Source organism: Onychostoma macrolepis, chromosome 20 (genome assembly GCF_012432095.1).
Source record: "Onychostoma macrolepis isolate SWU-2019 chromosome 20, ASM1243209v1, whole genome shotgun sequence".
In the NCBI taxonomy this organism is placed as follows: Eukaryota; Metazoa; Chordata; class Actinopteri; order Cypriniformes; family Cyprinidae; genus Onychostoma; species Onychostoma macrolepis.
The window spans coordinates 29,115,983-29,142,743 of record NC_081174.1 but is presented as its reverse complement, the minus strand read 5'-3'; the positions used below and the strand labels follow the sequence as shown (position 1 = coordinate 29,142,743).

Below are 26,761 nucleotides of genomic sequence, written 5' to 3'. Positions count from 1 at the left end.
CGCTGGTGTTTTATTTGCAGAAAAACAGTGTAAAACCACAGCCAAGGCTGATATCGTCCTGCTGGTTGATGGATCCTGGAGTATCGGCCGCTTGAACTTCAAAACCATCCGGACTTTTATCGGTCGCATGGTGGGCGTCTTTGACATTGGCCCCTACAATATTCAAATCGGCAAGTCTCTTGTGCTTCTGTTTACTTCATGTTTTTAGATGTACTAAGGTATATTCATGGATATGGACTCCAGATGTGACATTTATGCTATGGCCATATTTAGTTATTACCAGTCATCGTCTCACTTGCTTCATAATGGTGTGTGCTTCTCTCCCAGGTTTGGCTCAGTACAGTGGGGATCCCAAAACCGAGTGGCACTTGAACGCCCATGCCACCCGTGAATCCCTGCAGGAGGCTGTGGCCAACTTACCCTACAAAGGCGGAAACACAATGACGGGTACCGACCCATTACATATGTGCTTTATTGTTTACAGGCTTGAAGATGCACTCGTATTAGAGCATCTGAATTCCTGAAAACAACATTTAATGGCAATTTGTGTACCATTTTTTCAAAAATGATAGAAAAAAAAACAAAAAAAACAGAAAGCTCAACAGTTGGGTTACAGAAGTAAAAACCCCCATAGGGGAATTGTTTTTTAACAATAAGTTATAAACCTTTAAAGATAGATTTACTTTGTGCCATGATGTTGCAAATTGATGCTATATGCTTTAGCCTGCATCATTTCCACTTATTTGTTAAATAATTGTGTAGAATTCCTGGTGAAAAAGTACATTACCCATGATTCTGCAGAGAAATCTACACCAATCAGAGAATCAAAAGAAGCAAATCAGGCCAAATCACGCTTGATTTGATCCATAGATTATAGGAAACATATGAAGGTCAATCCACATTAGAAATAATGAAAAATTGTGACCATCAGATGAAACCAACCTGCAGCTTCTGTTTCCAAAGGTATGGCCTTGAACTACATCCTCCAGAACAACTTCAAACCGAATGTGGGTATGAGACCCGATTCTCGTAAAATCGGCGTCCTTGTTACCGACGGCAAATCTCAGGACGAGATTATAGTGAATTCTCAGAGACTGCGTGACTCGGGCATTGAGCTCTATGCCATCGGTAAGTTCTTTTCTTCTTGACTTTTTGGCATTCCGTCAATTCAGTCTCAGTGGAAAATGAAAGTCTGCATGCTAGCAAGAGATACTCAACCCAGAGCTCTCCTGTGTCCAAATATCTCACAGCTTTTCATTTGGCAAGACTACAGCATAATCTACGTCTCGTTGACCCAGCTGAAGTAATTGAGATCTTTCAATAATTATCTCCTCTTGGCTCCTAGGTGTGAAAAATGCTGATGAAAATGAGTTGCGATCCATTGCCACCGACCCTGATGAAATCCACATGTATAATGTCAACGACTTCTCCTTCTTGTTGGACATCGTGGATGACCTCACTGTCAACCTCTGTAATAGTGTTAAAGGCCCAGGTACAGTCACGCACTTGACTAGTGTATGTTTTGAATGCAAAACGGTCTATGAATCTAAACAAAGCTGTCCTGGATCTGTTCTACAGACTAGAATAAAAAACCAAGAACTCCCAAAGCTTGGCTCAACTGAACTGCTTGAACTCTTGCCATCCATTTTTGATTTGCACTCTTGTTTTCCCAGACGGTTCTTTTTTTTTTTTTTACTAATAATCTCGCTGAAAGGACTGTGAGGAAAAACTGTAGGTTGCACTCCGGTCCTCCTTGGGGGATAGCAGTGATTTACAGAACCATGAAACTTGTGATATATAACCCATTTAACCTTTTGCAAGAAGCTAATAGGCCTGAGGAAGATTTACAGTCTGACTGTAAACTGATTTGAGAGCCGTTGATCCCCACTGCTCATATTTTCCCATTGATTTCTATGAACCAGGCGGCGGCCCAGGGACGCCCACTGACCTGGTGACTTCAGAGGTCACACACTACTCCTTCCGTGCTACCTGGATACCACCCGACGAGCCAGTGGAGAAGTTTCGTATAGAGTACGTCCCTGTCGCAGGAGGAAAGACTGAAGTGGTGAGCGTTAAAAAACCCCGCATATATCCAGCTCCTGTTCAAATGGAAATGCATGCATACTTACAGACTTTTGGAATGTATGGCACTTTCATTTGCTAGCATCTTGTGCAAAAATTCATTTGGTAGCTCTGTGCCAAAACCTGGTGAGGCTACCTTCTGGTGCCTGCTGGCTGTGTAGTGAGCTGCCTTATAAAGCAACCTCCAAATCATCACAGAGCATCACAAATCTCTTATTTGGTCACTCTAAATAAGCAGCAACTATTTCTTGAAAGTTGTGATGGTTTCAGCAGTTTGGGTGGAGGTTTGCAGCTCATTCCAACAGAGAGGAGCAGAGAGGGTGAAGGTTTCGGAAAAAAGCAACTTTGTGACTGTTATGAAGAAACAACAAGGCACTGCATTCAGATGGAAAGACTCACAATTGATTTCTGGTAGAGTTTATGACACAATACTACAATAAGCTTAAATATATATAGCAGTTATTTTTTATCTCCAGTTTTCAGTATTGAATTAAATATTTAAGTATAATCTGCATTTCACTTAATTTGTCTATCATGTATTTTTTATGCTAAGCTTGTTGCAATGCCTTCTGAGATTTCTCTTTCACAATGCTGCCTTCAGAATTGGCCAAAACAAGTTGTCGTAGAAGGCATTCATTTTCCTACTTTCCTGCATTGGAAGTACATTTATGATGCCTTAAAATGCTGTCTAGGTAGACAGCTCACTAACTTTTGGAACAGAATTTATATGTGCATATCATTTATGCCCATTGCATAGTTGCCATAAAAGTCAAGTTTGATGAAGAGCAACATTTGACATTTCATTTCCATATCTCCACATAGGCCTACCTCTTGTGTAATCTTTGTAACTTCTATAGAACAGGACAGCTTTCATATAACGTTCATTCAAAGCTATGCAGCTTGTCATATTTTATTTTAATGTATACGCTCCGTCTATATGGCTCAAAAGTATCACGTATCATTATGGGCTGAACTAGATCCCATAAATCTCACAACATGCCCTGCATGTTCCCGCGCTGAATTCCAACCTCTAAGAACCTGCAACTTCAGAGAGATGATTTCAGATGGCCACATGCCTCCCCGTTTCAACTCTCCGTCTTGTGTAATACCCCTCTCTGCAGACAATCACCTCTCCCTGATGATGTTTTACAGATGTTCGTTGATGGCGAAGAGAACACAGTTGTCCTGATCAACTTGACGCCCATGACCGAGTATATTGTCAGGGTGTATGGAGTGATCGGTGAGGAGAGCAGCGAGCCTTTGAAAGGAACTGAAACCACATGTAAGTTAACCTTTCTTGCTGTTTATCGCACTTGTTGTCCTACATGAAACTCGCTACATTACCATATCTTTACCACTACCACTGGAAACTGGAGCTGTTTCCTTGCATACTGACCTATATTCAAAACCTTACTAGCTACATTCTAACTGAAAATTGAATTTGAAACTTTTGAATGAAAGTTGCCTTATCCACAAACGATAGATGCAATGAATTTGGTATATCCTATACGTGTTAGGAGCTTGCTGATGATGTCTGAAAATGAGTTTAGGTAGACTACTTTTTTATTTTTTTGGAGCAGAGCCAATATAAAACCTCAAAGAAATACTGCAGCTCCTATAACTTACAAATTTAATGCTGGCTTCCACATCGCCAAATACGAAGCAGCTGTAAAATCTGTGAAGTGGTCCCTCGTCAACAGCTTAGTTTTGGTCTTATGGACGGACAAAGTAAACTTGAATCATTTTTACAGATTTAAAGTAAACAGAACATCTTAATTGGCTATTCTCACTTTATAGTTTGCTTAAGTCTTTTTTTACATTTCTCACTATAATGTTTATGATCAACATTACAAGGCCTTATCCCATTGTAAAGAGGGCCTTATCGTTTTGTCATGAGCCACTTGGATGCAATAATCTCCCGTGGTCATTGTGGCTTTAGCTTTATGGTCATTTAATGCTCATGTTTGACCAAAGTGTGAACGTTGATGAGAAATCACAACTTTTTACTATTCTTTTTCTTTCTTATAAAGCTGTATTTTAGATCAAAGTTTTCCCTCTTTTGGGTTTCCACAGTGCCCCTACCTGCTGTCACCAGCATGACCGTGTATGACGAGGCCATAACGTCCATGCGGGTCAGATGGGAGCTAGTGAGCGGAGCCAGCGGGTACTTGCTGAACTACAACGCCATCAACGCCAGCATGCCCTCTGGAAAGATGGAGGTGAGTGCCTGTCGCACTGACGCCTTCCAGAACACCCTCCAGACGATCTCTCAAAATTTCCACCTCTGCTTTATTAAACCTCAAGGCAAAGTAAACCTACCTCTGCCAGCAGCTCCCTTAGCATAGCCAGATGGTCTAGGCAGGGAACAACTGTTTTACAATGCTGCACAGGCACATAGGAAAGAAAATCACAAATGAGAGCAATATGAAATATTCCTCAACCATTTCAAATCTATAATCTGACAAACAGAGTTATTTTAGTATTTTTTATTTTGTAGTAAATTATATATTATAGAACTATAGTCATATTTTGAATGATCAGCTTTTATTTTTATATTTACAATTTTCATATACATTTTAGTTTAAGTTTTAGTGAATTTATGTGCTATTGTCATTTTTATTTTATTTGAGCATTTCTCAAATTCCTCTGAAAACAAACCATTTGATCTTCTATCCACATTTCATAGCTCTACACCCTTCTTGAACTGTACATCAACTATTATTCATTTCACCTTAGGAATAAGGAGACATCTGAGACCAAGTTGATCATTAAATTAGGCTTAACCAAAAACTCCATTTGGTCTCCTGAGCAATGAAAGAGTGACCTCTGAACAATAAAATTTCCCTTTAGGGGGTCTACAAAATGCAGACTCGCCCAACACACAAGCTTTTGGCAAAAACGAGTTAATGCTGCCTGTTCTGGATCCGTTTCCTCCCTGAAGTCATGTACATAATAGTACCCAAATATCAACAAATGCTCTGTATTTTTTTGGAAAAGTCACAACCATCATCCCAGGAGATCAGGCTGATCTGATTTAGTCTGGAGGAGACATACCTTAACAACCGGGAGTGTGTTTATGCCAGGTGTTCCTCATAACAAGTCTTGTCTCGCTGGGCCATTGCTTCGCAAATGTCCGTCCTCTTAACATCCCTCCCTCCTGCAGATGCGAGTTGGTGCAGATGTGAATGATGTCCAGCTATTGCAGCTGCTTCCAAACACAGCGTATTCGATCTCCCTGTTCGCCCTACACGGGGAGGCAGCCAGCGAACCACTCATCGACAGAGGAGTCACTCGTACGCTAGTCTTCTCCTTATTTTCAGATGGTTTCAATCTGTTATTGTTAATACGTAGTATATGTTTTTAGAAATATCAAATTAAATGCATCTGTTTCTCTCTTAGTGCCTCTGCCTCCAGCGGGTGAGCTGAGAATCTCAGAAGTGACTCACAGCTCCATGCGTCTCACCTGGGATGCAGCTCCTGGGAACGTCAGGAAGTACATCATCACCTACAAGCGAGAGGATGGAGATCTGAAAGAGGTGATCAAAATGTGTAATTCACACAGCAGGGATCATCAAAATCGAAGACTCAATACTCGAAACTCACCAAATTCTAAATCACTAAAATGTCCCATAAACTGATTCTAATTGAGAAAAGAAAGAAATTAATACTTTATTCACCAAGGATTTCAAAGAAATACTATTATTTTCTGTTCTGTTCTTCTCAATTCATCGAAGAATCCTGAAAAAAAAAAAAATATTATGGTTTCCACAAAAATATTAAGCAGCACAACTGTTTTTCTAATAATAAATGTTTCTTGAGCAGCAAATCAGCATATTAGAATGATTTCTGAAGGATCATGTGAAAATTCAACTTTGATCACAGCACTAAATTACATTTTGAAATATATTCACATAGAAAACAGTTCTTTTACATTGCAAAAATAATTCACAATATTACTGTTTTACTGTATTTTTGATCAAAGAAATTCAGCTTTCGTGAGCATAAGAGATTTTTTCAAAAACATTACAAAATCTCACCAAAATGTACCATTTAAATGTGTCAAAGATTTTTGCTTGCAGTTAAAACTGTTAGTTTAAACATCTTACTGTGATGGAAAGTTTACAGTTGAGAAAAAGCCTGAGCTATTCAGACGATGTGAGAAAAACATTGGCTATTTGGTCAGAGGTTATTGTAGAGAAGGTTTTGCTTACGAAGGGTTCATTAGCTAAGACTAAGACTCCATATTAACCTCACTGTGAAGTACTCATGAACTAACCCTAGTTAGATGGCAGGGATTTGGCTCCCCCATGCCTTCCTGTCTCCCTGCAGTGATGCCTTTATGGATATTTCCGGAGTACTGCAGTTTTTTTCCAAGAGGAGTCTTTTATCTTTAAAGATCTTCTGAGATGAACCAGTGGAACTATTTGAGGAGGTCCGAAAGGTCACGTCCAAGCAAACTTGTTGATAGGATGCAGACCGTTGTTTATCTCTTCTTGGACGTACTCTGGAACGAGGTTAAAATGACCTGATTCACTAAGCCGAACTCTGAATCCATCTTTGGATCCATACAAAGCAAAACATCGCTATTGCTGTTTATCATACTTGGGGATTTAAGTATGATGTGCATGATTCATCAAATCATGTGTTTTGTTTAGGAAAGATGTGTTGTTACTTCACCAAGTGATCAGACTTTGATCATGGTTTTTGACTGGTGTGCAATAAAAAAATAACAAAGGAAAAAAGGAGGGATATCTCAAGGCCCTTAGGTTAAGAAAAGCCCTTTAGGTCCCATTTACTCTAGTGCATTTTCATTTTAAAACGCATCATGTTTTGCTACGGTTACGTCTGTCGTTTACACTACTCCGGCGTTTTTGACCCTTGAAAACGGAAACTTTTGAAAACACTGCAGACCCCATTTTAGTCTGAAAACTCCGGGGTTGCGTTTCAGTGTAAACGGACCAAAACGGAGACTTTTGAAAACGATGGCGTGGCTGCCCACATTCTCTCTGCTTATCCTTGACGACTGTGTAAACAATAACATCGTGCTCATTGTTGTACCCATAGATATGTACGGGTAGATTCCTCATTCGACTGCTCCAAACATGTCTACCATCTAAATAATAGTGAATCTACCTATACATATCTATGGTTGTACCTGCATGAATGGTCATGTGACATGTGTTTTTGGTTGTGTAGTGTAGACAGAGATCGTTTCAGAAACGCAATGAAAACTCCAGTGTAGACGAGGATCGTTTTCATTTTAAAACGCCGCTTTAAAACGAAAACGCACTAGTGTGAATAGGGCCCAAGTTAAAAGGTTAAGCAAACTCTTGGGTCCTAAAGAGTCCACTAAAGGTACCTTAAGATCATCTTTAAGTATATCTCCCTAAGTGCTTAAGTGTGTCCTTAAGTTCTGTTACTGTATGCATTGTATGCATCTTTAGTAACCATTACACCCTAAAAACAATAAATGTTCAAAACAGGCCCCTTAAATCATCCGCTGATTTCATGTTAATTGAGGGGGGGAAAGAACCAAGGCACATTTTAGTCATCAAAATAAGGTATTGTAAATATTAAAACTATGATATGATTTGTTTATTATCAAGACAACTTACAGCATGGGTGAAGTCAGTGAGAGTATTAACAAAGATTCAGGACAAAATATAATTTTAAGGATTAAGGATAGTCAGATCACTTAAGGGTTTTCATGCAATCAGGCACAGAATATCAGAGACTTGAGCCAATAAGCAACCACTAAGAACAAGTAATACGCTGAGAAAAATCTGAAAACCTTAGCAACCACATAACAACACCCTGACAACAACCCAGAATAATGTCAATGAGTTTTGCAGAGGCAAGCATTGTCCTCAGAAGATCTAGTTTGGTGGTGTCCTTGTTGTAAAAGTTCTGTTCAAAAAAATAAATAAATAAAACAAATCAGTTTTCACTCTGTTGCACCAACACCGATTTCAGTCCTTGTGTAAGGAATGGAGACAAGGCGAGTTGGCCTGTCAAAAGCATCTGTTATTCCTTTTCCCTTGATATGTGTTAATGTTAATGTTGACGTTGCTGTTTGACAGGTTGAGGTCAACGGTGACATCACCACTCTGGTTCTCACCAGCCTCCGTTCTCAGACGGAGTATGATGTTGCCGTCACTCCCGTCTATGATGAGGGTCCAGCAAATCCCATGCTTGGCAGCGCAATAACTGGTGAGTCTATAATCCTCACTGATTCTTCAAGATGACACCAATTGACCGATGATGTTGGTTTGGCAGCAGCAATTACTTCACGGCTGCCGGGTTTTGTTTGCTACGTTGGTGTTGAACTATGTGACTTGCTGGCTACAAGACCTGCAATTTCAGCAGGTCTTTCAAGCTCCCTGTCTGGATAATGAGCGCCATGTGTGACGCCACCCTTACCCAAGCCACGTTTATGTGTTCATGGCTTTACTTTATCAGTCCCAAGGGTAAAATCCTTCATCAGTCCCAGCTGATCTGCAAGTCCGCTGACAAACAAACCACTTCCTTTTACACAGGAACACATTCACTTGCTCCAACTTGTCAGTTTATATGGTTCACAGTTCCCCTGTTCAGACCAGTTTCTATATTTCACATACTTTCTCTGTTAACATTCAGATGTGGTTCCTGCTCCCAAGAATTTGAGGTTTTCTGAGGTGGGCCAGACTTCATTCAAGGCCACATGGGAGCATGGAGCACCAGACGTTGAACTGTACCGCGTCGGTTGGACCAAGCAGGGCGAGAACAACTTCAAATACGTACGTTCATTCATTCTTTCATTCATTCACATTCATTCATTTGAAAGACGCTTTAATCCAAATCAACCAAAGACTTTGGAGTTGCAACCCCTATTCGCTCTCACTCTTAAAAATAAAGCTTTCAAAAGGGGGTTTTGCTTTGATTCCATAGAACCATTTTTGGGATTACCAAAGAACCATTTTAGTGAACAGTTCTTAAAAAGAATCGTTTTGTTTCACTAAATATAACCTTACGATCAATGGAAAGGTTCTTCATGGAACCATTGATGCCAATAGAGAACCTTTATTTTTAAGAGTGTGCAATTGATTTTAAAGCAACATCAAATTACATTCTCATTACAAATTTAATGAACTCTCTAAAATAACATGTGAGACTCACCGGAATTGGTCTTTTGTAGGAAATCCTGAATCGTGAAGAGACAAGCCACGTTTTGCCAGATTTAGACCCAGACACAATATATGACGTCACTGTCACGGCCATCTACCCTGATGAGTCGGAGAGTGAGGATCTGATGGGGAGCCAACGCACATGTGAGACTAACACACAACCACACATGTAGAACACTAACTCTTGAGTACTGGGACAGAATCAGTTTACAAAACTGAATAAATAGCAGTTTATTTATGAAGGAATTCAAAACGGCTTCTTTTGTCTCAACAAATTTGCCTTTTTCTTGACAAGAAAAAAAGATGTTAACAATTTTATATGCAAAAAAAGGTCATATATACTACTGTTCAAAAGGTTAGGGTTAGTAAGGTCTTGTAATAAATTTTATTCAGCAAGAATATATTAAATTGACATTCAAGATGATTAAAGATGCCAAACAATTTCCTACTGATAAGTATGATGGAGACATATTGCAGTGACGCAGAAAATAATATTACTTAAAAGTGTACACATACAGTATTTAAACTTTTGTTTTTCTTTAGTTAAAATGTTACAGCTGTTGACTATACAATAAAATAACGTGTTGTTTATCTTTTTCTAGTGTCAAAGGTCATTACACCCGGTATGTTGTATCCAATGAGAGAAAATGTAATTGTTAATGTAAATGCTAATGAGGATGATGAAAGAAGCAAGATGACGAATTGCATGTGCATTTTTGTGTTTCACCAGAAACTCATCCACCATCATTTGTCCATCATCATTCATCATTGCCATTTCATCGCTATCATTTTGTCATCATTGTCATCTGTCGTCAGTCATAAATGCGCATGCATAACATGCCCGACTGCATTGTTTTTGTTGCAAAAACCCATGCACCTCCATCCTCCTTTCAGGATTGACCCATGATGCACATGTAACCAGCATAATGACTAGGGATGGGAAGCAATAACCAATTTAAAAAAAAAAAAAAAATCTAGAATTGAAGGATTTTTATGATCTTTGGTTCCATTCGTGAATGAATCGGTTCTTTTTAATGAATCAGTCAAAAAGACCAAAAATTCATAGGTTATGAGTTTGAATCAACTTAAAGATTCGTTGTTGAGTTAATTACTGACTGATTCGATGTTGAGATAATTACTAACTGATTTGTTGTCTGATTACTGGCTGTGTCTTCATATGGTATGTTTAGTTAACATTTGGATTAACAATTGGAGTTTAGTTGTATAAATTCTGCTTTAATAATAAAGGAAACATTAGAATATCTTGCCCAAATAGTAGTTTTTTGTTAAATATACAATTCGTAATTTCTTCAAAAACCCTAAAAGAACTGTTAAGGAACTGGATTCATCAAGTGGAATCAGAACCAGAATCTTTAAATTCCTCTTGATTCCCATCCCCAATAGTTTTAGCTACAGTTCCAAAGCCAGATTTTGCTGATCAACCTTTCTGTATGCTCCCAGTGCCCACTGGACCACCGCAAAACCTCCAGGTTTTCAACGCCACCACTACAACTCTAACCGTGAAATGGGACCATGCGACAGGCCCCGTCCAGAACTACAAAATCACCTACCAACCCCTCGCGGGTGGAAAACTGCTGTCTGTAAGTTCAGCTGTCTCCATTCCCCCTCCAATGAGATGTTTTGAAGCAGGACATGGGTAATTTTTCAATTATAATGATGAGTGGTAGAATATGTTTTAAGAAAGTTCAAGGCCCGTGTGTTAATCATTACAGCAAGCAAATGAAAACGTTGTGACAGGAAGCCATTACCAACAGACTCATCTGATGCAAACCATCACAACATGTCTGTTATGTAGGCCTCAAGAAAACAAAACCATTACTGTTATATATTTCATGTCTATGCACTTGAGATGTTTGTTTTGGAATTGTTTAACTGTATTAGAAATGAACAATGGCACTTTCACCATTTTGTTTATTAATGCAGGATTATGCTGATTGGTCACACAAAAACTAGTGCCAAAGTTATTAAAATCGCCATGTCCATGCAAAATATTGGTTAATGTTTATTTTAATTTTAATTTATGTAATGTGCGTTTAGTGCACAGTTTTATCCAAATAGACATACAAAAGAGGAACAAAAGCATTTTGTCAAAGAGCCAACAATATTTGTAAAATGTTCGTAAAAGAGTTTTTTTTCTTGTAACTGTTTAAATGTGTGTAATGTAGTTAACTAGCTACTTAGGCTTTATTTTAGGGTTTTATTTCACATTAAATAACCTTTTTTACTAGGAAATTCTTGATCATGGAAGCAAAATGGGTTGCGAGTGCCATTTCTTGTTGTTTTTTGCTGTTGCACCATATTCAACACACTTATTTTTGAAAGGGTGCCGTTCTCGTTTCATGGAAACCAATGAACACCAAAACAAATCTAACTATTGGCATCTTTTCCAATCAGGTTCAAGTTGGTGGAAAGAAGAACAGCGTCATTCTTCAGAAGCTGACCCCTAACACCCCTTATTCCATAACTGTGGCTGCCGTCTATCGCACCGGAGAAAGTAAAGATATTTCCGGCCAAGGAAAAACAAGTAAGTGGCTCCAAGGCAGTCCTTTCAACGTCCTGAAGTATTTTACGACTCCATTTGGGAAGCGAAAACAATGATAAACTCATTTAGGGAGGATGCATTCCATAAAACATCTTGGTTTTCGCTCACATCTGGAGTTTTGTCAGATTATTATAAGATGTTATGCAATGAAAATGAGATGGCATTATGTAACACTGTGTGTGGTGTTCCTGTAGAAGCCTTAGGAGGAGTGAGAAACCTGCAGGTTTTGAACCCCACCATGACCACATTGAATGTTCGTTGGGAGCCGGCGGAAGGAAAAGTGAAGGAGTATAAGGTCGTCTACGTACCTGCGGCTGGTGGTGCCGAAAGCATGGTAGGACTGGTAGGACGTCAAGAATCAACTAAAGAGTAAACTACAATTCGATGTTCTGATCAACCATGAATATTGATTTGCAGACCTCAAGTGGAAGTGATTTGCAATGTTTCTTTGACTTAAACAGGCCTAATACTGTATATTCTTTCATGAAAACAGGAGCAGGTATCAGGAACCACCAGCAGCACAGTTCTGAGAGGCCTTCAGTCTGACACGCTTTACACTGTGACCTTAATTCCTGTTTACACAGAGGGAGATGGCCAGAGAATGTCTGAGAATGGAAAAACAAGTGAGTTTCTCTCAGAAACCTCGGTGTCTTAATCTCAATATCTTGCTTTCACTGATTAAGAATGAAAAATAGGTGACTAAATGACTCCATCTGACGTTTCTGTTTGATTCTCTTTTCCGTAGAGATTAAATTTACAACCAACAAAGGTTCTAAGAAGAGGTTCTTTTTTAAACCCAGAATGTTTGTTTTTAGGAGTGAATATGCATATTGCACCACTCTGTCCAAACTCCAGTCTGGAAGTACGATCTGGATTATGCTTCATACACTTAATGCCAAAACAGTAAAATGGAAATCTTCTTTACAGGGGCTCTGGGTGGTGTGAAGAATCTGAGGGTCACCGACCCAACCATGACCTCTCTGAATGTCAAATGGGACCCCGCGGACGGGGCTGTGCGCCAGTACAAAATATTCTTCGTCCCAGCAGCTGGAGGAACTGAGGCTATGGTGTGGCTTTGTTTCTCACAACTATTATTCCATAAGAAAAAATAAGAAATTTGAAACAGTACTTTTTTAAACAGAATTATTTTTGTGCTTAATTGTCATAAAAATAATGTCTCATTGCAAAAAAGTAAAATATTAATATGTTTCATTTATATAGCGCCTTTCCCAGGCTCAAGGAAGCTTTACATAAGCAGTAACACAATGAACATTCATTTCACATAGTCACAGATAGACAGCTCAGATAATCAATTGAGTTGGACAGTAGACATTTGCCCAGTCCAGAAACAACAAAATGATTGCAGTTGCATATCATGATATAGCAAAGATACAAAGAAACAACATAGTAACACATAACAATATAGAAAATGGATAGTATTAACAAACAAACAAACATAAAGAGCAGCAAATGCAAAACAGATACACATAACAAAAGTACCTAGAGAAAGCATTACAACTGGTAGTACAGGAGTTGGAAAGTGTCTAAAGAAACTTTATATAAAGACATCACTTAAGACATCACTGAAGTTATTTTTCCCATTGTTGTAAATAGGAACAAGTACCTGGCGCCCAAACGTCTATTGTTTTAAGAAACCTGCAGCCTGATACTCCATACACAGTGTCCGTGGTTCCAGTGTATCCCGCCACAGAGGGCAGGCGCCAGTCTGAGAATGGAAGGACATGTGTGTATCAGCCTTGTAGCTTATTTAGGTATCTATGCACAGACACACTATCTCCGTTATAAAACTATTGTCTATCTCACTCTAGTGCCTCTTGGAGGTGTTCAAAATCTCCGTCTCATTGATCCCACCTTCACAACACTCACTGCCACATGGGATGCCGCCGACGGGAACGTGCAGGGATACAAAGTGTTATACGTGCCCACCAACGGAGGACCTAAGCTCATGGTAGGAATATCTGAATATTTCAAAATGTGTTTATACAGTGTTGATGTCAAAAGTGGAAATCTCTCTGGAATCTAATGGCATAGCTTGCAGACAGACGTATATAGACATAGTCTTCCTTTGAGGACCAGAGATGAGAGAGTGATATAATGAAACTCTAGTTGAATTCTCATTATGCTGAAAAACCTGCTGGAAAGTTTACAACTGGGAGCACCAATGTTTAGACGGAGCTGGAGTAAACTGTGAAAACAATCTGTTTGGCAAGCTACAAAGAGAGAGTTCAGTTTTCTTTTACAAGTTTAGTTTTCTTTATCTCTTTGGATGGGTAGACCTTGTGCAACCAATCTTTGTTAAAACAAACTAGGGTTCCTTAGTTGGAATGGGTTTGAAGAAGATATAGTGTACTAAGCTCCATTTTCTATATTCTTTCAGGAACAAGTGTCTGAGAGCACCACAACATTAGTGCTGAGTAAACTCCTGCCAGACACCATGTACACAGTGACTGTTTTGCCAGTGTACGCTGAAGGAGATGGACCTCAACTCAATCAGAAGGGAAAGACTAGTAAGTGACTCCAAAATGACCTCAGTCACACTGAGAAGTTGTATATAAGTATCTGAAGAAGGTTTGGACACATTTTGTCAATCTTGAGTGACCCTTTTGTTGTCTCCTTAGAACCTTTGGGGAGCGTGAGGAACCTACAGGTAACAGATCCAACTATCAGCACCTTGAATGTACGCTGGGAGCCGGCTGAAGGCAATGTGCGGGAATACATTGTCATTTACATTGCCGCCGGAAGCCAAGATCAAGAAGTGGTGAGAATGATTTCCATGGATGTTCCAGAAATAGCAAACAAGACTGTAGTTTCAGTTGTCACTCGTACACTTATTTTGATTTGGTTTTGACACTTGTAAATGGATGTTTTGAACTTATTATATAAATTATTTGTTCTTCCATATGTAAATTTCACAAAATGTGCTTGTTATACAAATTACACCTGTAAAGCATTGCCAAGCTCTACAATCAATGCAGATTTTTCCATTCTAGAGTTGCAGTTACAGGTTGTATATTTTTATTGAAACACTGCTGACTTGCAGGATCAAGTCTCTGGAACCACAACCTCCACTGTTCTGAAGAACTTGGAGCCCGACACAACCTACACTGTGACTTTGGTGCCAGTATATCATGAGATGGAAGGCAAACCTCTTTCTGAGAATGGAAGAACAAGTGAGTTCGTTGTGAAGACATACCATAGTGCACCTTTGAATAAATTGGTCACTAATCGAAATGTCTGGCTATGGTATTAAAGTTCACATATCTGTGCTTTTCAGGACCATTGGGTGGAGTTCGCAACCTTCAGGTTACCGATCCCACCAGCAGCACCCTAAATGTGCGATGGGAGCATGCTGACGGAAATCCTCGCAATTACAAGGTTTTCTATGTCCCGCAGCCTGGAGACAGTGAGAAGATGGTAAGATGTGACGAGGTAACTTCTAATGGTTTATATGAAGGACATTCCAAATCATGTGACCAAATCTCTTGTTTTTGTGATCAGGAACAAGTTTCCGGTGGCACGACAAGCACCGTCCTACGTAATCTCAATGCTAACACGGTGTACAAGGTCACATTGTTGCCTATGTATGAAAATGACGTGGAAGGAAAACGTCAGTCAGAAAATGGAAAGACAAGTGAGTCAAGATGTTTGTAACTTGCAATTTCGGGATGAAGAACTCATCTGCCTCTATGAGGGATCCCTATTTATTGTCTGAGCTCAACATGTCTGTCTTATTAACGCAGAACCTATGGGAAGCGTGAAGAACCTCCAGGTGACAGACCCAACTGTGAACTCTTTGCGAGTACGTTGGGACCCTGCAGATGGAGATGTTCGTCAGTACAACGTCATCTATGTGCCTGTTGCCGGTGGTGCTTCAAGCATGGTAATTAAATAAATGACATTTTTGTCGAGTTTGTCCATTTGGTTTGCTTGTAATTAACTGTGTGGCTGTACTGATGTACTCTTCAGACCCAAGTATCGGGAATGTCCACCAATACTATTCTGAGAAACCTGCAACCAGACACAGAATACAGGGTCACTGTAGTACCAGTATATCCTGATGCCGAAGGAAAGAAACAGTCTGAGAATGGAAAAACAAGTGCGTACCTGCAATGTCAAGTTTGGATGTTACTCCCTTAGCACGTAGCATGCTTAATTTCAATTCTCGCAATTCTCAGAGCCTCTGGGTGGAGTAAAGAACCTGCAGGTCACCGATCCCACAACCAGCTCGTTGAAGGTGCGCTGGGAGCCTGCTGAAGGTAACGTCCGGCAGTATCGAATCTTCTACGTCCCAGCAACTGGTGGTGCTGAAGACATGGTAAGAGCTGATCTACGGAAGAGGCTCAACTGTCTTTCCGGACATGCAGCTGATCTTCAATAAATTTAAATTTCAAACGTCAACAGGAGCAAGTTTCTGGAGGCACCACCAACACAGTCCTAAGGAACCTTCTGTCAGACACGGTCTATACAGTGACTGTGGTTCCTGTTTATCCAGAGGGAGAGGGTCTCCGACAGTCTGAAAAAGGAAAGACACGTAAGTTGTACTTGGCAGTTACGCATCACTATTACTATCGCACAAAAATTGTGAGTTGCCAAGTGATCAAATCGAGCGACTTGTTGAGTAGAGCTGTGCTATGGCTTTTCTTAGTTTTCAGATTTAGGATTTTTGTCGGACAGAGAGTAAAAAGTCTTATTTTTAGACTTGGACCAAACATTTCACCAAAACTCCCTAGCAACTACATAGCAGCAGTGAAAACACTTTGACCACCCTAAGCAGCCACTCGAAAAATCTAGCAACTGGGTTTTATATGCTTCACAACTCATTGTGGAGAATCAACGCAATTTATGCATGTTTGTATAAATGCTAAAAATGGGTTTTATGTTAGCACACTACTAAATTGTATACACAGAGCAACAACTACAGGATTAGGATGCTTGAGTTTTTTTTTATTTATGCTAGTGAGTTTCACTAAAAGCAACTGGATCCTTTGAACTCATGATGGAGAGTTTTTAACAGATTTCTGTAGTAATAGTCACATCTGCTTCGGTTTAAAAAGCGTACTAAGCAGTTTTAGCAACAACCCTAAATGCCCCCCACCACCTGCCTTTCCTTTTTGGCACTTTCTCACCATAAAATCCGTCTGCACCGCTGTCGAATGCTTTGCTCAGCATTCATTCCTGAACTTTACTGAGCTTCCTCCTGTTAAAACGCTTCTGTGAGCTGTTCGACTTCCTCCGCTATTCTGTAAATTCCTTGTTCTCACTCTGCTGTTTTGTGGCTTCCTACTCAACACACTCTCACCCTCTTTCACAGTTCCAAGAGTCCCACCCCGGAATATCCAGGTCTACAACCCAACTCCCAACAGTCTGAATGTGCGCTGGGAACCCGCCTCGGGCCAGGTGCAGCAGTACAGGGTTACCTACGCCCCACTGAGTGGGATCCGACCGCTTGAGTCTGTGAGTGTTGCACTATTCTGCTTATATACTTTTATGCATTTTAGGGACACTTTTATGCACAAGTAATACGTTTAATATACATTAAATGTATGTGTGTTTCCTGAAAATCAGTGATTTAGCATCATTCTCTGCCAATTGAGGTACAGGAACACCATATGAAATATTGGTTGAAGGGTTTTCAGCAATTTTGGACACAGCTTATCTAATCAGAATGCAATCAATGCAGTCAAGCATCAACTTTAAAAGAAAACCAGTACCAAAAAATAAAAAACAGTAGCTAACGGCATTAAAACTGTAAAAGGGGGCACGTCATTTCAGATAGTTATTAGACTATATAATAAAAACCAACAAGGACCTCAATTAACTCAAACACGTAAATTTACACAAAATGCAGCTAATAAACCCAAAACAAAGACAATGAATTGAAAACAAAATGATAAACTGCAGTATTTAACTAAATATTTATTAAACTACAGCAAGTAAAATGGCTTTTGTGAACCCTACTGAGGGATGACTCATATGAATCTGCGAATCTATTTATTTGAACAAGTTCATTTGTACAACAAACCATCTGAATCGATTCACTGAAATTAATTAGACTTTCCAATACTACTTCAGAGAAAGAGAGAGAGAGGGGAATATTTTAGGATAACGTGTCTGTTTATTGCCTCGGCTTGCTTGGCAATGTAGTATTTTTATTTAAGATCCACTGCTACAAAATGGACATAGTAGTTCGTTATTGAACAACTGAAAACTAGTTTTTGTTTTTGCTACTGTCAAGGTATTTTAAGTTAGTTGTGTCATTAATTAAAGTCATTACTCAGGATGTTTAGCACCTACACTTTTGGTTTTGGGCAGCTTTTGTTGTGTTTGGCATAGAGAGAATTGTATAGAGTCTCTCAGGCTCTCAAGTCTCCCTGCATAACTAAACAAAACGAGTTGGGACACAAAAGAGAAATTTTCATATCCTGCATGCTGACCCATATTTGTCAAACCCATCAGTTTGTGCCAGAACAGATTCTGTCATAAGCGTTGGTGTATGGAAAGTATGCAGCTGCCATTGGTGATGTGAAGCCTACAAATGAGCAGATGGGGTGATAATCCTGCAGCGTGTTGACAGGTAGCTGACGGGGTTTCCCCGTCACCCCCGAATCCAGTCTCTCTTCGGCTCCTGCCGCTCCCCGGGGGCAATTACGCTGATCCGACAGTATTTATGTAGCATTTAACCCCATGAGCACATCTGTTTGCATTACATATCTATTTGGAAATGTTATCTAGCTCCGCTAATCTAAACAGGGGCTTAACGGTGACGTCATTATGTATATTCGCTTTGCCAGATTCGTAACGTCTGTGCTGGGTTGTCATACAGTGGATATTTGTGAATATACTTGTCTTTGTGTTATCTAAATGATGGTCTTCTCCACAGGTTCTCGTTCCTGGCAACATCAACAGTGCTTTCCTGGATCAGCTCGTCCCGGATACACCGTACTCTGTGAATGTGATGGCGGTATATGCTGATGGAGAAGGCCCAGGAATTGACGGAAAAGGAAAAACATGTGAGCTACATCTTTAAAAATGGTGCTTTATGGCACGAAATGGAAATTCTCTCTGTTTATTAAATGCATGTTATAGATCTCATTGTGAATTAATACATGCATATATTTATTTCTTTTTTGCAGTACCACGAGCTGGTCCCAGGAACATGAGGGTCTTCGAAACCACCACAAGCACGATTAGCATTGGCTGGGATCACGCTGAGGGTCCCGTACAACAATATAAGATCGCGTATGCTCCATTGACGGGAGATCCCATCACAGAATTTGTGAGTAAAAGTATATATTTAGTTATTCACTCCTTCAATACTTTTCATTTAAGGATACTTTCTATCTGCACTACATTTAGGTCTACAACACGAAGTGAACATAAACAAACTGTTCATGATTCATCAGTGCACATTATTCTGAATAAACCAAAGTCTCAATTGATAATTGGCTGTGGTTATTCAGCAAAAAATCTGATGGTTTTCTCTGCAGACTGTTGTTCCCGGCAACAGAAATAACGCTATGCTTCAAAATCTGCTTCCTGACACCCCGTACAACATCACAGTTACGGCAGTTTATCCTGAGGGACCTGGCGGATCCCTAAATGGAAATGGAAGAACACGTAAGTCACACGAACTGCTCTCGCAAAACATGCACTGCTTTGATTTCTCACCTTTGGATGCTTTTTCTGTGATTGCTATACAAATCGCATCCCAAATCGTACTTATGTATTATTCCATGATGTTTTGTAGTATTAATAATGTGAGCTATGTGTTCACAATGAAAATTAAAAAAACAAAGTGCACTTTAAAAACCCACCAGTGGCTCTCAGACTCCTATTATGAATGACAAGATAACCTTATATAATTCATACACTACATGGTTGAGTACATAGTGTATTAGTGCATAGTGTATAGTGTGTCATTTGGAATGCAGCTAGTATGTTTTGGAGTAACTACCTAAAAGTTGCAACATTACTTGTTTAATGCATTTTTAAATAGCGTGACATTCTTTGAGCTGTTTTTATAAAAATTGTGCTACTTTAAATGATAAGTATCTTAATTATAAGTATAATATAAGTTATTTTAGTATTATTTATTTGCTATTATTGTTGTTATTTATATTTTGAATTAGCATTTATTTTTATATTTTCATTTTCAATTTTAATGGCATTTTTGTCATTAGTTTTAAATATTGCTATTTAGATATTGTTTTTTATTTTAATTTAGTTGTTTTTAGAGTTATTTATTTAAAAAAAAATTGTTTTATTTTTTATTTAATAGTTCATTTTATTTTTATTTAATAGTTCATTTTAGTACTTCAGCTTTCTTCAGGATTCTTATTTTCATTTATATTCATATATTCATACAGTGACCATCTCTCTTCCTCTGATGATCTGGTCTCTTTTTATAATTCTGAATTACAACAGCTCTTACGACAACTTTTGCACCTCTTAAAACTCGGACTGTATCTTTCATTAACTCTGCGCCCTGGTTTACTCCTGAACTTCGCCAGCTAAAAACTTGTGGGCGGCGTTTGGAACGCCTTTATAAACGAACTGGACTTATGGTACATAGAGAGCTGTATAACGAACATGTTCATCTTCATAAAGATGCTCTTTCTGCTGCCAAATATGAGTTTTATTCACATTTAATTGAATCTGGAGATTGTAATACTACAGCTTTGTTCTCCACTGTAAATCGTATACTGAAACCACCTGACAGCCTTCCTGCACACCTGTACTGCACTGCTCGATGTGTTGAATTCATGTCTTTTTTTAGTAACAAAATAACTGCTATCCACCAACAGTTGGCCTCTCCGGCTAACCCATATTGTAATTCATTATGTAGCATTTCAATCGATTCCCCTCTTACTCTTTTCTGTTCTTTTACCCTGCCATCTGAATTTGAAATTTCTAATCTTATTTACAAATCTAATTCTTCCTCATGCTTACTTGATCCCATACCAACTCACCTGGTAAAAGACTGTCTTCCTTCTCTTTCTCCTCTTATAACTCGTATTGTTCATACTTCCCTTAGCTCTGGCACTGTTCCATCATCTTTTAAAATAGCTGCTATAACCCCAATGCTCAAAAAACCTGGTGCAGACCCTAACAATTTAGATAACTTCCGTCCCATCTCAAATCTTCCTTTTATTTTGAAAATACTTGAAAAAGCAGTTGCAGCACAGGTTCAAGCTCACCTTAGTAATAACAACTTATATGAGTGTTTTCAGTCAGGATTTCACCCCAAGCATAGTACAGAAACAGCCTTGGTGAGAGTAACTAATTATCTGTTAATGGCTGCTGATGGTGGGTCCTTATCTATTCTTGTTTTGCTTGATTTGAGTGCAGCTTTTGATACCATTTCACACAATATCTTGTTAAACCGTTTATCTGCTATTGGTATTTCTGGTATTCCTCTCACTTGGTTTACTTCATACCTTTCCAATCGTACACAGTTTGTACCCACGGCTCGTTTAACCACCATGGGTCATAGAGCCTTTAGCCGTGCTGCTCCTCGCCTTTGCAATTCCCTCCCAGCTACCATCCACATTTTTGACTCGTTATCCCAATTCAAAGCTAAACTCAAAACTCGCTTATTCAGAATAGCTTATCCTACATGATTACTTTCTGCACTCAAATCTGATTTATTTATTTATTTTTTTGGAAACTGCTGTTTTTCTTTTTATGGTTCATTGATATTGTTGCTATTTATTGTTGTTTTATTTATTGCTCCCTGATGTACGGTGACCTTGAGTGATTTGAAAGGCGCCTTAAATAAAATGTATTATTATTATTATTATTATTATTATATATAATTTTTTTTTTTTTTTTTTTTTTTTTTTTGGTTAAAAACTTGATTTAATAGTTTTAGTTTTAATTGTAGTTAAAGATAATAAGTAGTAAGTACAAGTAACTTCCCCAAAACTGCAACTCTCAACCCTAAGACATTCTTAAGTGTTAAAGGAGAATATGAGTAATTAATTGCTGGTAGGGCATGGTGGAGAGTTTGGAAAACTGTGTTTGCGTTGGCATAAGCTTGCATTAAATCTGCAAGTTAGCATGGGCTAGAATCCAGAACATCCTTCAGCTACCAGCAACAGCTCAGCACAACTAAAACATTACTGTACATCTGTGTAATTCTTGTTATAAGGTTTTTAACCACAAGTCTTACTTACTTTGGATCTTATGTTCAGTCGGCCTGTTGGCACCTCAGAACCTGCGTGTCTCAGACGAGTGGTACACACGCTTCCGTGTGTCCTGGGATCCAGCTCCAGCTCCGGTCATGGGCTACAAACTAGTTTATCAACCAACAGGTACCAAATACTGCAGTAGTGTGAGATCACTGCATGCTGTTTAAAATCTGTTTTAAAACCCTGTTTCCTTAAATGTGTTTTTGCCATTCTTCCTTCAGATAAAGATGAGTCTTTGGAGGTGTTTGTTGGTGACGTCACCAGCTATACCCTACATAACCTGCTTCCCGGCACAACGTATGATGTTCAGGTGTACGCCCAATACGATGGCGGTGTCAGCAAACCTCTCACGGGACAAGGAACAACTTGTATGCTTTCAGATGTTTAGATATATTTGTGCATTGCTGGTTTAATGCTACTCAGCAAGATTTGTAATTTGAGCGCAACATTTCTGTCTTGACTTTTCAGTGTACCTCAATGTGACCAACCTGGAGACATACGATGTTGGCTACGACAGGTTCTGCATCAGATGGACGCCTCACCGTGCCGCTACTTCATACAGAATCAAGCTGAACCCTCTGGACGGTGAGTCAAACTCAGGATACTTTCATTTACTGTCTTTCATTATGTATGCACTTCCAGTCAAATGTTTGAGGTCAGTCAGATGGTTTTAATTAATTAATTTTTTATATTTAGAAAGGAAAAGATGCATTAAATTGATTAAAAGCGACAGTGGAGACTTCATAATGTATCACAGTTTCCACAAAAATATTAAGCAGCACAAATGTATTCAAACAATTCAGCAGTTCATCACAAAAACAAATTATATTTTAAAATACATTCAAATAGAAAATCATTATTAGAAATTGTAATAATATTTAACAATATTGTTGTTTTTACTGTATTAAGTGCTGAGCAAAAGAGACTTAAGAAATTACATTAAAAAAATCTCACAGACCCCAAACTTTTGAATGGTAGTATATAACACTGTTATTTTAGTCTCATTGAGATTATATTATAGATTTTTATAAAAATTTTGAATTTGTATATTTTCTGTTTTAATTTTAAATTAAATTTAAATTTTTGGTTAAAGCACACAATTTTGTTGTGTGTTTTTGTCATTTGAAATAATTTATTTTTTATATATGTCTATAAAGTTTTTATTTCAGTTTTTGTTTAGTTTTACTTTAGTTCACATCAAGTTAAAATGAAGTTAAATTAAAATGAGAAATGTTTTTATTTAAAACATCAGCTGAAATTAAACATTTTATATGATATGTCATTTATTTTAAATAACGATCTGTTTTTTTTTTTTTTTTAATGGTTAGTTTTCAGTTAACTATAATAACCCTGCTATGTATCCAATTGTTTTTGGTTTCTGTTTTGGAAACTACAGCAAAGCACCCTGCTTTTAACTGTTTTAATTTGTCTAGATTATTTACTTGGACAAAGTGCAATGAAACACCATAGAATACTAAATACTGTAGTATGTTTTGATATGGAGGTACTATTGTTTGATCTGTTTGCAGCGGCAGCTAAAGGTCAGCAGGAGATCACCATCACTGCAGGCCAGAGTCAGTACTGTTTCGAAGGTTTGAGTCCAGACTCCCTCTACAACGCCACTGTGTTTGTCCAGACACCCAATCTAGAGGGGCCCGGAGTCAGTACCAGAGAACGCACCCGTGAGTTCAGGCTGTATCCCGAAATTAGCAGATATTCATCCGCCTGCTGAATTTTTTACAATGATGCTTTCTGACTTCTTTTGGTTCCTCTAGGTGTTAAACCCACACCTGTGCCAACAAAACCACCCACTCCCCCTCCACCACCCACAATTCCACCCGGCTGGGCGGGTAAGGGCCTTCAGCCGCTGCTTAAGAAACACATATTTCATTTATCATGTTGATTTTCAGTTTTTGTGGCAGAAGGTTTCCACTGGCAAGCAGCAATGTAAAATTCGCGTTTGTAATTAGATTGCAAAGAGCGGTTTGGAAACAGTAGAATAAAATGTCCAGAGCTTTTATGGATACATGCATTGCAAACATGCTGTAGATCTGCTTCTTTGGAATGAGTTTGGATCAAATTAATATCAGTTTTAAAGCCTTGGAGAAAATCCTTCTGCTAATAAAATCCGGATTCTTTCTTTTTATCTTCAATTCATAAAAAAAAGATTCCTAAATTCATGCTGGACCACTCTCAAAACCTGTTTATTCATCACACGAGAAGCCTACAAGTGGCCAAATACTTCAATATGCAATGGTTTCCACTCCAGAGGAGTCAGCTGGATTTAAGTACAGAAAGACGTGGACTAATCCACCTAGGATTATAAATTTAGGAGAGACATTTTTCGAAAAGCTGAGAACATTGCTTGATGACGTGGAGAGGACCATGTAGCTGCCAATTGTGTGATTGAAAAATATACCATTAATTAGTTCCTTTTTAGACCTTAGGGATTTCATATGTACTTCATTCTTGCATAATTTCTCAAGAAAGTGTGACCAGTTATGACAGTAATTACAACATGGAGGTTCATTGGATAGTTTTTTTCATTGATTGTGTTTGTTAGTGAGATTTCATTACCCTTTTTCCGCTCTTGTGTAAAAGTTTAATTAGAAACAAGAGCTGTTCTTGCGTGCTGCAGTTCATAGTTGTTTTTGTGTTCTCAGTATGCAAAGGAGCAAAGGCAGACGTGGTTTTCCTCATCGATGGCTCCTGGAGTATCGGAGATGATAGTTTTAGCAAAGTGGTCCAGTTTATCTTCAGTGTCGTTGGTGCCTTTGACGTCATCAGCCCATCGGGAATGCAGGTATTGCGACTTTGAGAAATGCAAAATCTAGTTTGACGATCCAGTCATCTTTGGGTGAGATATATTCCATTGCTGAATCATTGTTACTGTTTAATTATATTGCAATATGTTTGTGTCAAAAGGTTTCATTCGTGCAGTACAGTGATGATGCAAAGACAGAGTTCAAACTCAACACATATAACGATAAAGGCACTGCACTTGCTGCTCTGAAGGTCATCCGCTACAGAGGAGGAAACACCAAGACAGGTATCACTCAAACAAACCTGACACAGCCCTTTTCATGTAAATACACTTTCCTCAAAAAGTTATTTGGTGAATCTTTCAAGAAATGTCTGGGTCGTATTTCACCCCAAAAATAAGAAAAAAAGAAGTTATATTTTATTTAATATTTTATAGTTCTTTTTTATTTACTTTGAGTTTTTTAATTATAATCAGCATCATTTAAGTTTAGTACAGCAAACGTGCCTATGATGTATGCTCATTGTTTTGTAACGCTTATTGTATTGCTTATTGTCATTACAAAAATAATCTTAATTCCAAAAACAATTAATATACATTTTTAAAATAAATTTTTATACATAGTAAAATAACCATTATACTGTATGTTTTTATAATTTGTATTATTATTTATAATATATATTATTTTAATCTTATCTTAAATTATTTGTTTTTCTTTTTATAATTGTATACATGTAAATAATTTATTGATTTCTTTTTACTTTTATTTATTTTAACATTTTCCTTGATGTTGAGTAGATTTTGGCCAAGCTTACTGTGAAGAATTAGCAGTGACTGGAATATAGACAGAGATATATTTGTTAAACTTACGAGTCAAGAGTATTGTTAATGTTTCCTCTCTTTTAACATCCCAGGCGTGGCTCTGAAGCACGTATACGAGAAGGTCTTCACTCTAGACAGTGGAATGAGGAGAAACGTCCCGAAGGTTGTGGTGGCCGTAACAGATGGACGTTCTCAAGATGAAGTGAACAAGAATGCTGCCAAGCTACAGCAAGCTGGTATGACTCACTACTGAACTTTAAAGGTTATGACATAAACATGAGCTCATAACCCTATGACCACATCAACACCTATTCAGAATTCAAAAGCTGATGAATGATGTATGCAGAGCTTTGACAGGCATTAAAGGCACACAACCTAATTACGTCTATTTTCACATAAGAGTACTTCACTAATACTTTCAATATGGTCACTTTAAGATGAACGTGCTAATGTAGGATGTGCTGTTTCAGGTTACAGTGTGTTTGTGGTTGGCGTGGCTGACGTGGACTTCGTGGAATTGCAGAACATTGCCAGCAAACCGAGCGAGCGCCATGTCTTTGTGGTGGACGACTTCGATGCCTTCTCCACCATTCAGGACAACCTGGTCACGTTCATCTGTGAAACTGCAACATCCAGTGAGTTTGTGGTACTTGACATATGACACCTGTAAGAGAACTTTTACAGCTGATCTATTCGAACCTTAAATGAATGTGTTTATGTTTTGCTTCCACAGGCTGTCCATTGATCTATGTGAATGGATTCACATCACCAGGTAGGCATGTGTCTTATGCGTTGCACAAAGTTTTAATGTTTAATATTTGTTCTTCTGCTCACCGAGGCTGCATTTATTTGATCGAAAATACAGTAAAAACAGTAATATTATGAAATATTATTGCACTTTAAAGGAACTGTTTTGTATTTGAATATATTTTAGGATGTAATTTATTCCTGTGATGCAAAGAATTTCTGAAGTTCATGTCAAAACATTTTCCCCCGGATTGTTAGATGAATTGAAAGTTCAAAAGAACAGCATTTATTTGAAATGGAAATCTGCTGTAACAATATAAATGTCTTTACTGTCACTTTTGATCAATTGAATGCATCCTTGCTGAATGCAAAATCTTTTGAATGGTAGTATAATGCATGTGTTTTTGTATGT

General features: G+C 38.4%; 1 protein-coding gene across 5 annotated transcripts in view; it reads left to right on the top strand.

Moving 5' to 3' along the window:
* The window catches only part of col12a1b (collagen, type XII, alpha 1b), a 75,068-nt gene that overhangs the window by 24,277 nt on the left and 24,030 nt on the right, over positions 1-26,761 (top strand). For 3 of the 5 annotated variants that reach the window (XM_058756252.1, XM_058756254.1, XM_058756249.1), the window contains 43 exons: positions 21-170; positions 328-447; positions 964-1,128; positions 1,346-1,492; positions 1,923-2,065; positions 3,235-3,364; positions 4,156-4,301; positions 5,246-5,375; positions 5,482-5,618; positions 8,163-8,292; positions 8,719-8,858; positions 9,257-9,389; positions 9,848-9,868; positions 10,707-10,846; positions 11,661-11,790; positions 12,003-12,151; positions 12,302-12,431; positions 12,736-12,875; positions 13,423-13,552; positions 13,638-13,777; positions 14,207-14,336; positions 14,448-14,587; positions 14,870-14,999; positions 15,104-15,243; positions 15,328-15,460; positions 15,570-15,709; positions 15,796-15,925; positions 16,005-16,144; positions 16,231-16,360; positions 17,141-17,283; positions 18,710-18,839; positions 18,963-19,105; positions 19,317-19,446; positions 22,023-22,142; positions 22,241-22,387; positions 22,488-22,604; positions 23,549-23,701; positions 23,795-23,869; positions 24,683-24,822; positions 24,945-25,068; positions 25,695-25,838; positions 26,073-26,237; positions 26,336-26,374. In XM_058756252.1, the coding sequence (XP_058612235.1) occupies positions 21-170; positions 328-447; positions 964-1,128; positions 1,346-1,492; positions 1,923-2,065; positions 3,235-3,364; positions 4,156-4,301; positions 5,246-5,375; positions 5,482-5,618; positions 8,163-8,292; positions 8,719-8,858; positions 9,257-9,389; positions 9,848-9,868; positions 10,707-10,846; positions 11,661-11,790; positions 12,003-12,151; positions 12,302-12,431; positions 12,736-12,875; positions 13,423-13,552; positions 13,638-13,777; positions 14,207-14,336; positions 14,448-14,587; positions 14,870-14,999; positions 15,104-15,243; positions 15,328-15,460; positions 15,570-15,709; positions 15,796-15,925; positions 16,005-16,144; positions 16,231-16,360; positions 17,141-17,283; positions 18,710-18,839; positions 18,963-19,105; positions 19,317-19,446; positions 22,023-22,142; positions 22,241-22,387; positions 22,488-22,604; positions 23,549-23,701; positions 23,795-23,869; positions 24,683-24,822; positions 24,945-25,068; positions 25,695-25,838; positions 26,073-26,237; positions 26,336-26,374 (5,634 nt within the window). The remainder of the gene's footprint in view (positions 1-20; positions 171-327; positions 448-963; positions 1,129-1,345; positions 1,493-1,922; positions 2,066-3,234; positions 3,365-4,155; positions 4,302-5,245; positions 5,376-5,481; positions 5,619-8,162; positions 8,293-8,718; positions 8,859-9,256; positions 9,390-9,847; positions 9,869-10,706; positions 10,847-11,660; positions 11,791-12,002; positions 12,152-12,301; positions 12,432-12,735; positions 12,876-13,422; positions 13,553-13,637; positions 13,778-14,206; positions 14,337-14,447; positions 14,588-14,869; positions 15,000-15,103; positions 15,244-15,327; positions 15,461-15,569; positions 15,710-15,795; positions 15,926-16,004; positions 16,145-16,230; positions 16,361-17,140; positions 17,284-18,709; positions 18,840-18,962; positions 19,106-19,316; positions 19,447-22,022; positions 22,143-22,240; positions 22,388-22,487; positions 22,605-23,548; positions 23,702-23,794; positions 23,870-24,682; positions 24,823-24,944; positions 25,069-25,694; positions 25,839-26,072; positions 26,238-26,335; positions 26,375-26,761) is intronic. The other 2 variants (XM_058756250.1, XM_058756251.1) reach the window with 2 other exon arrangements.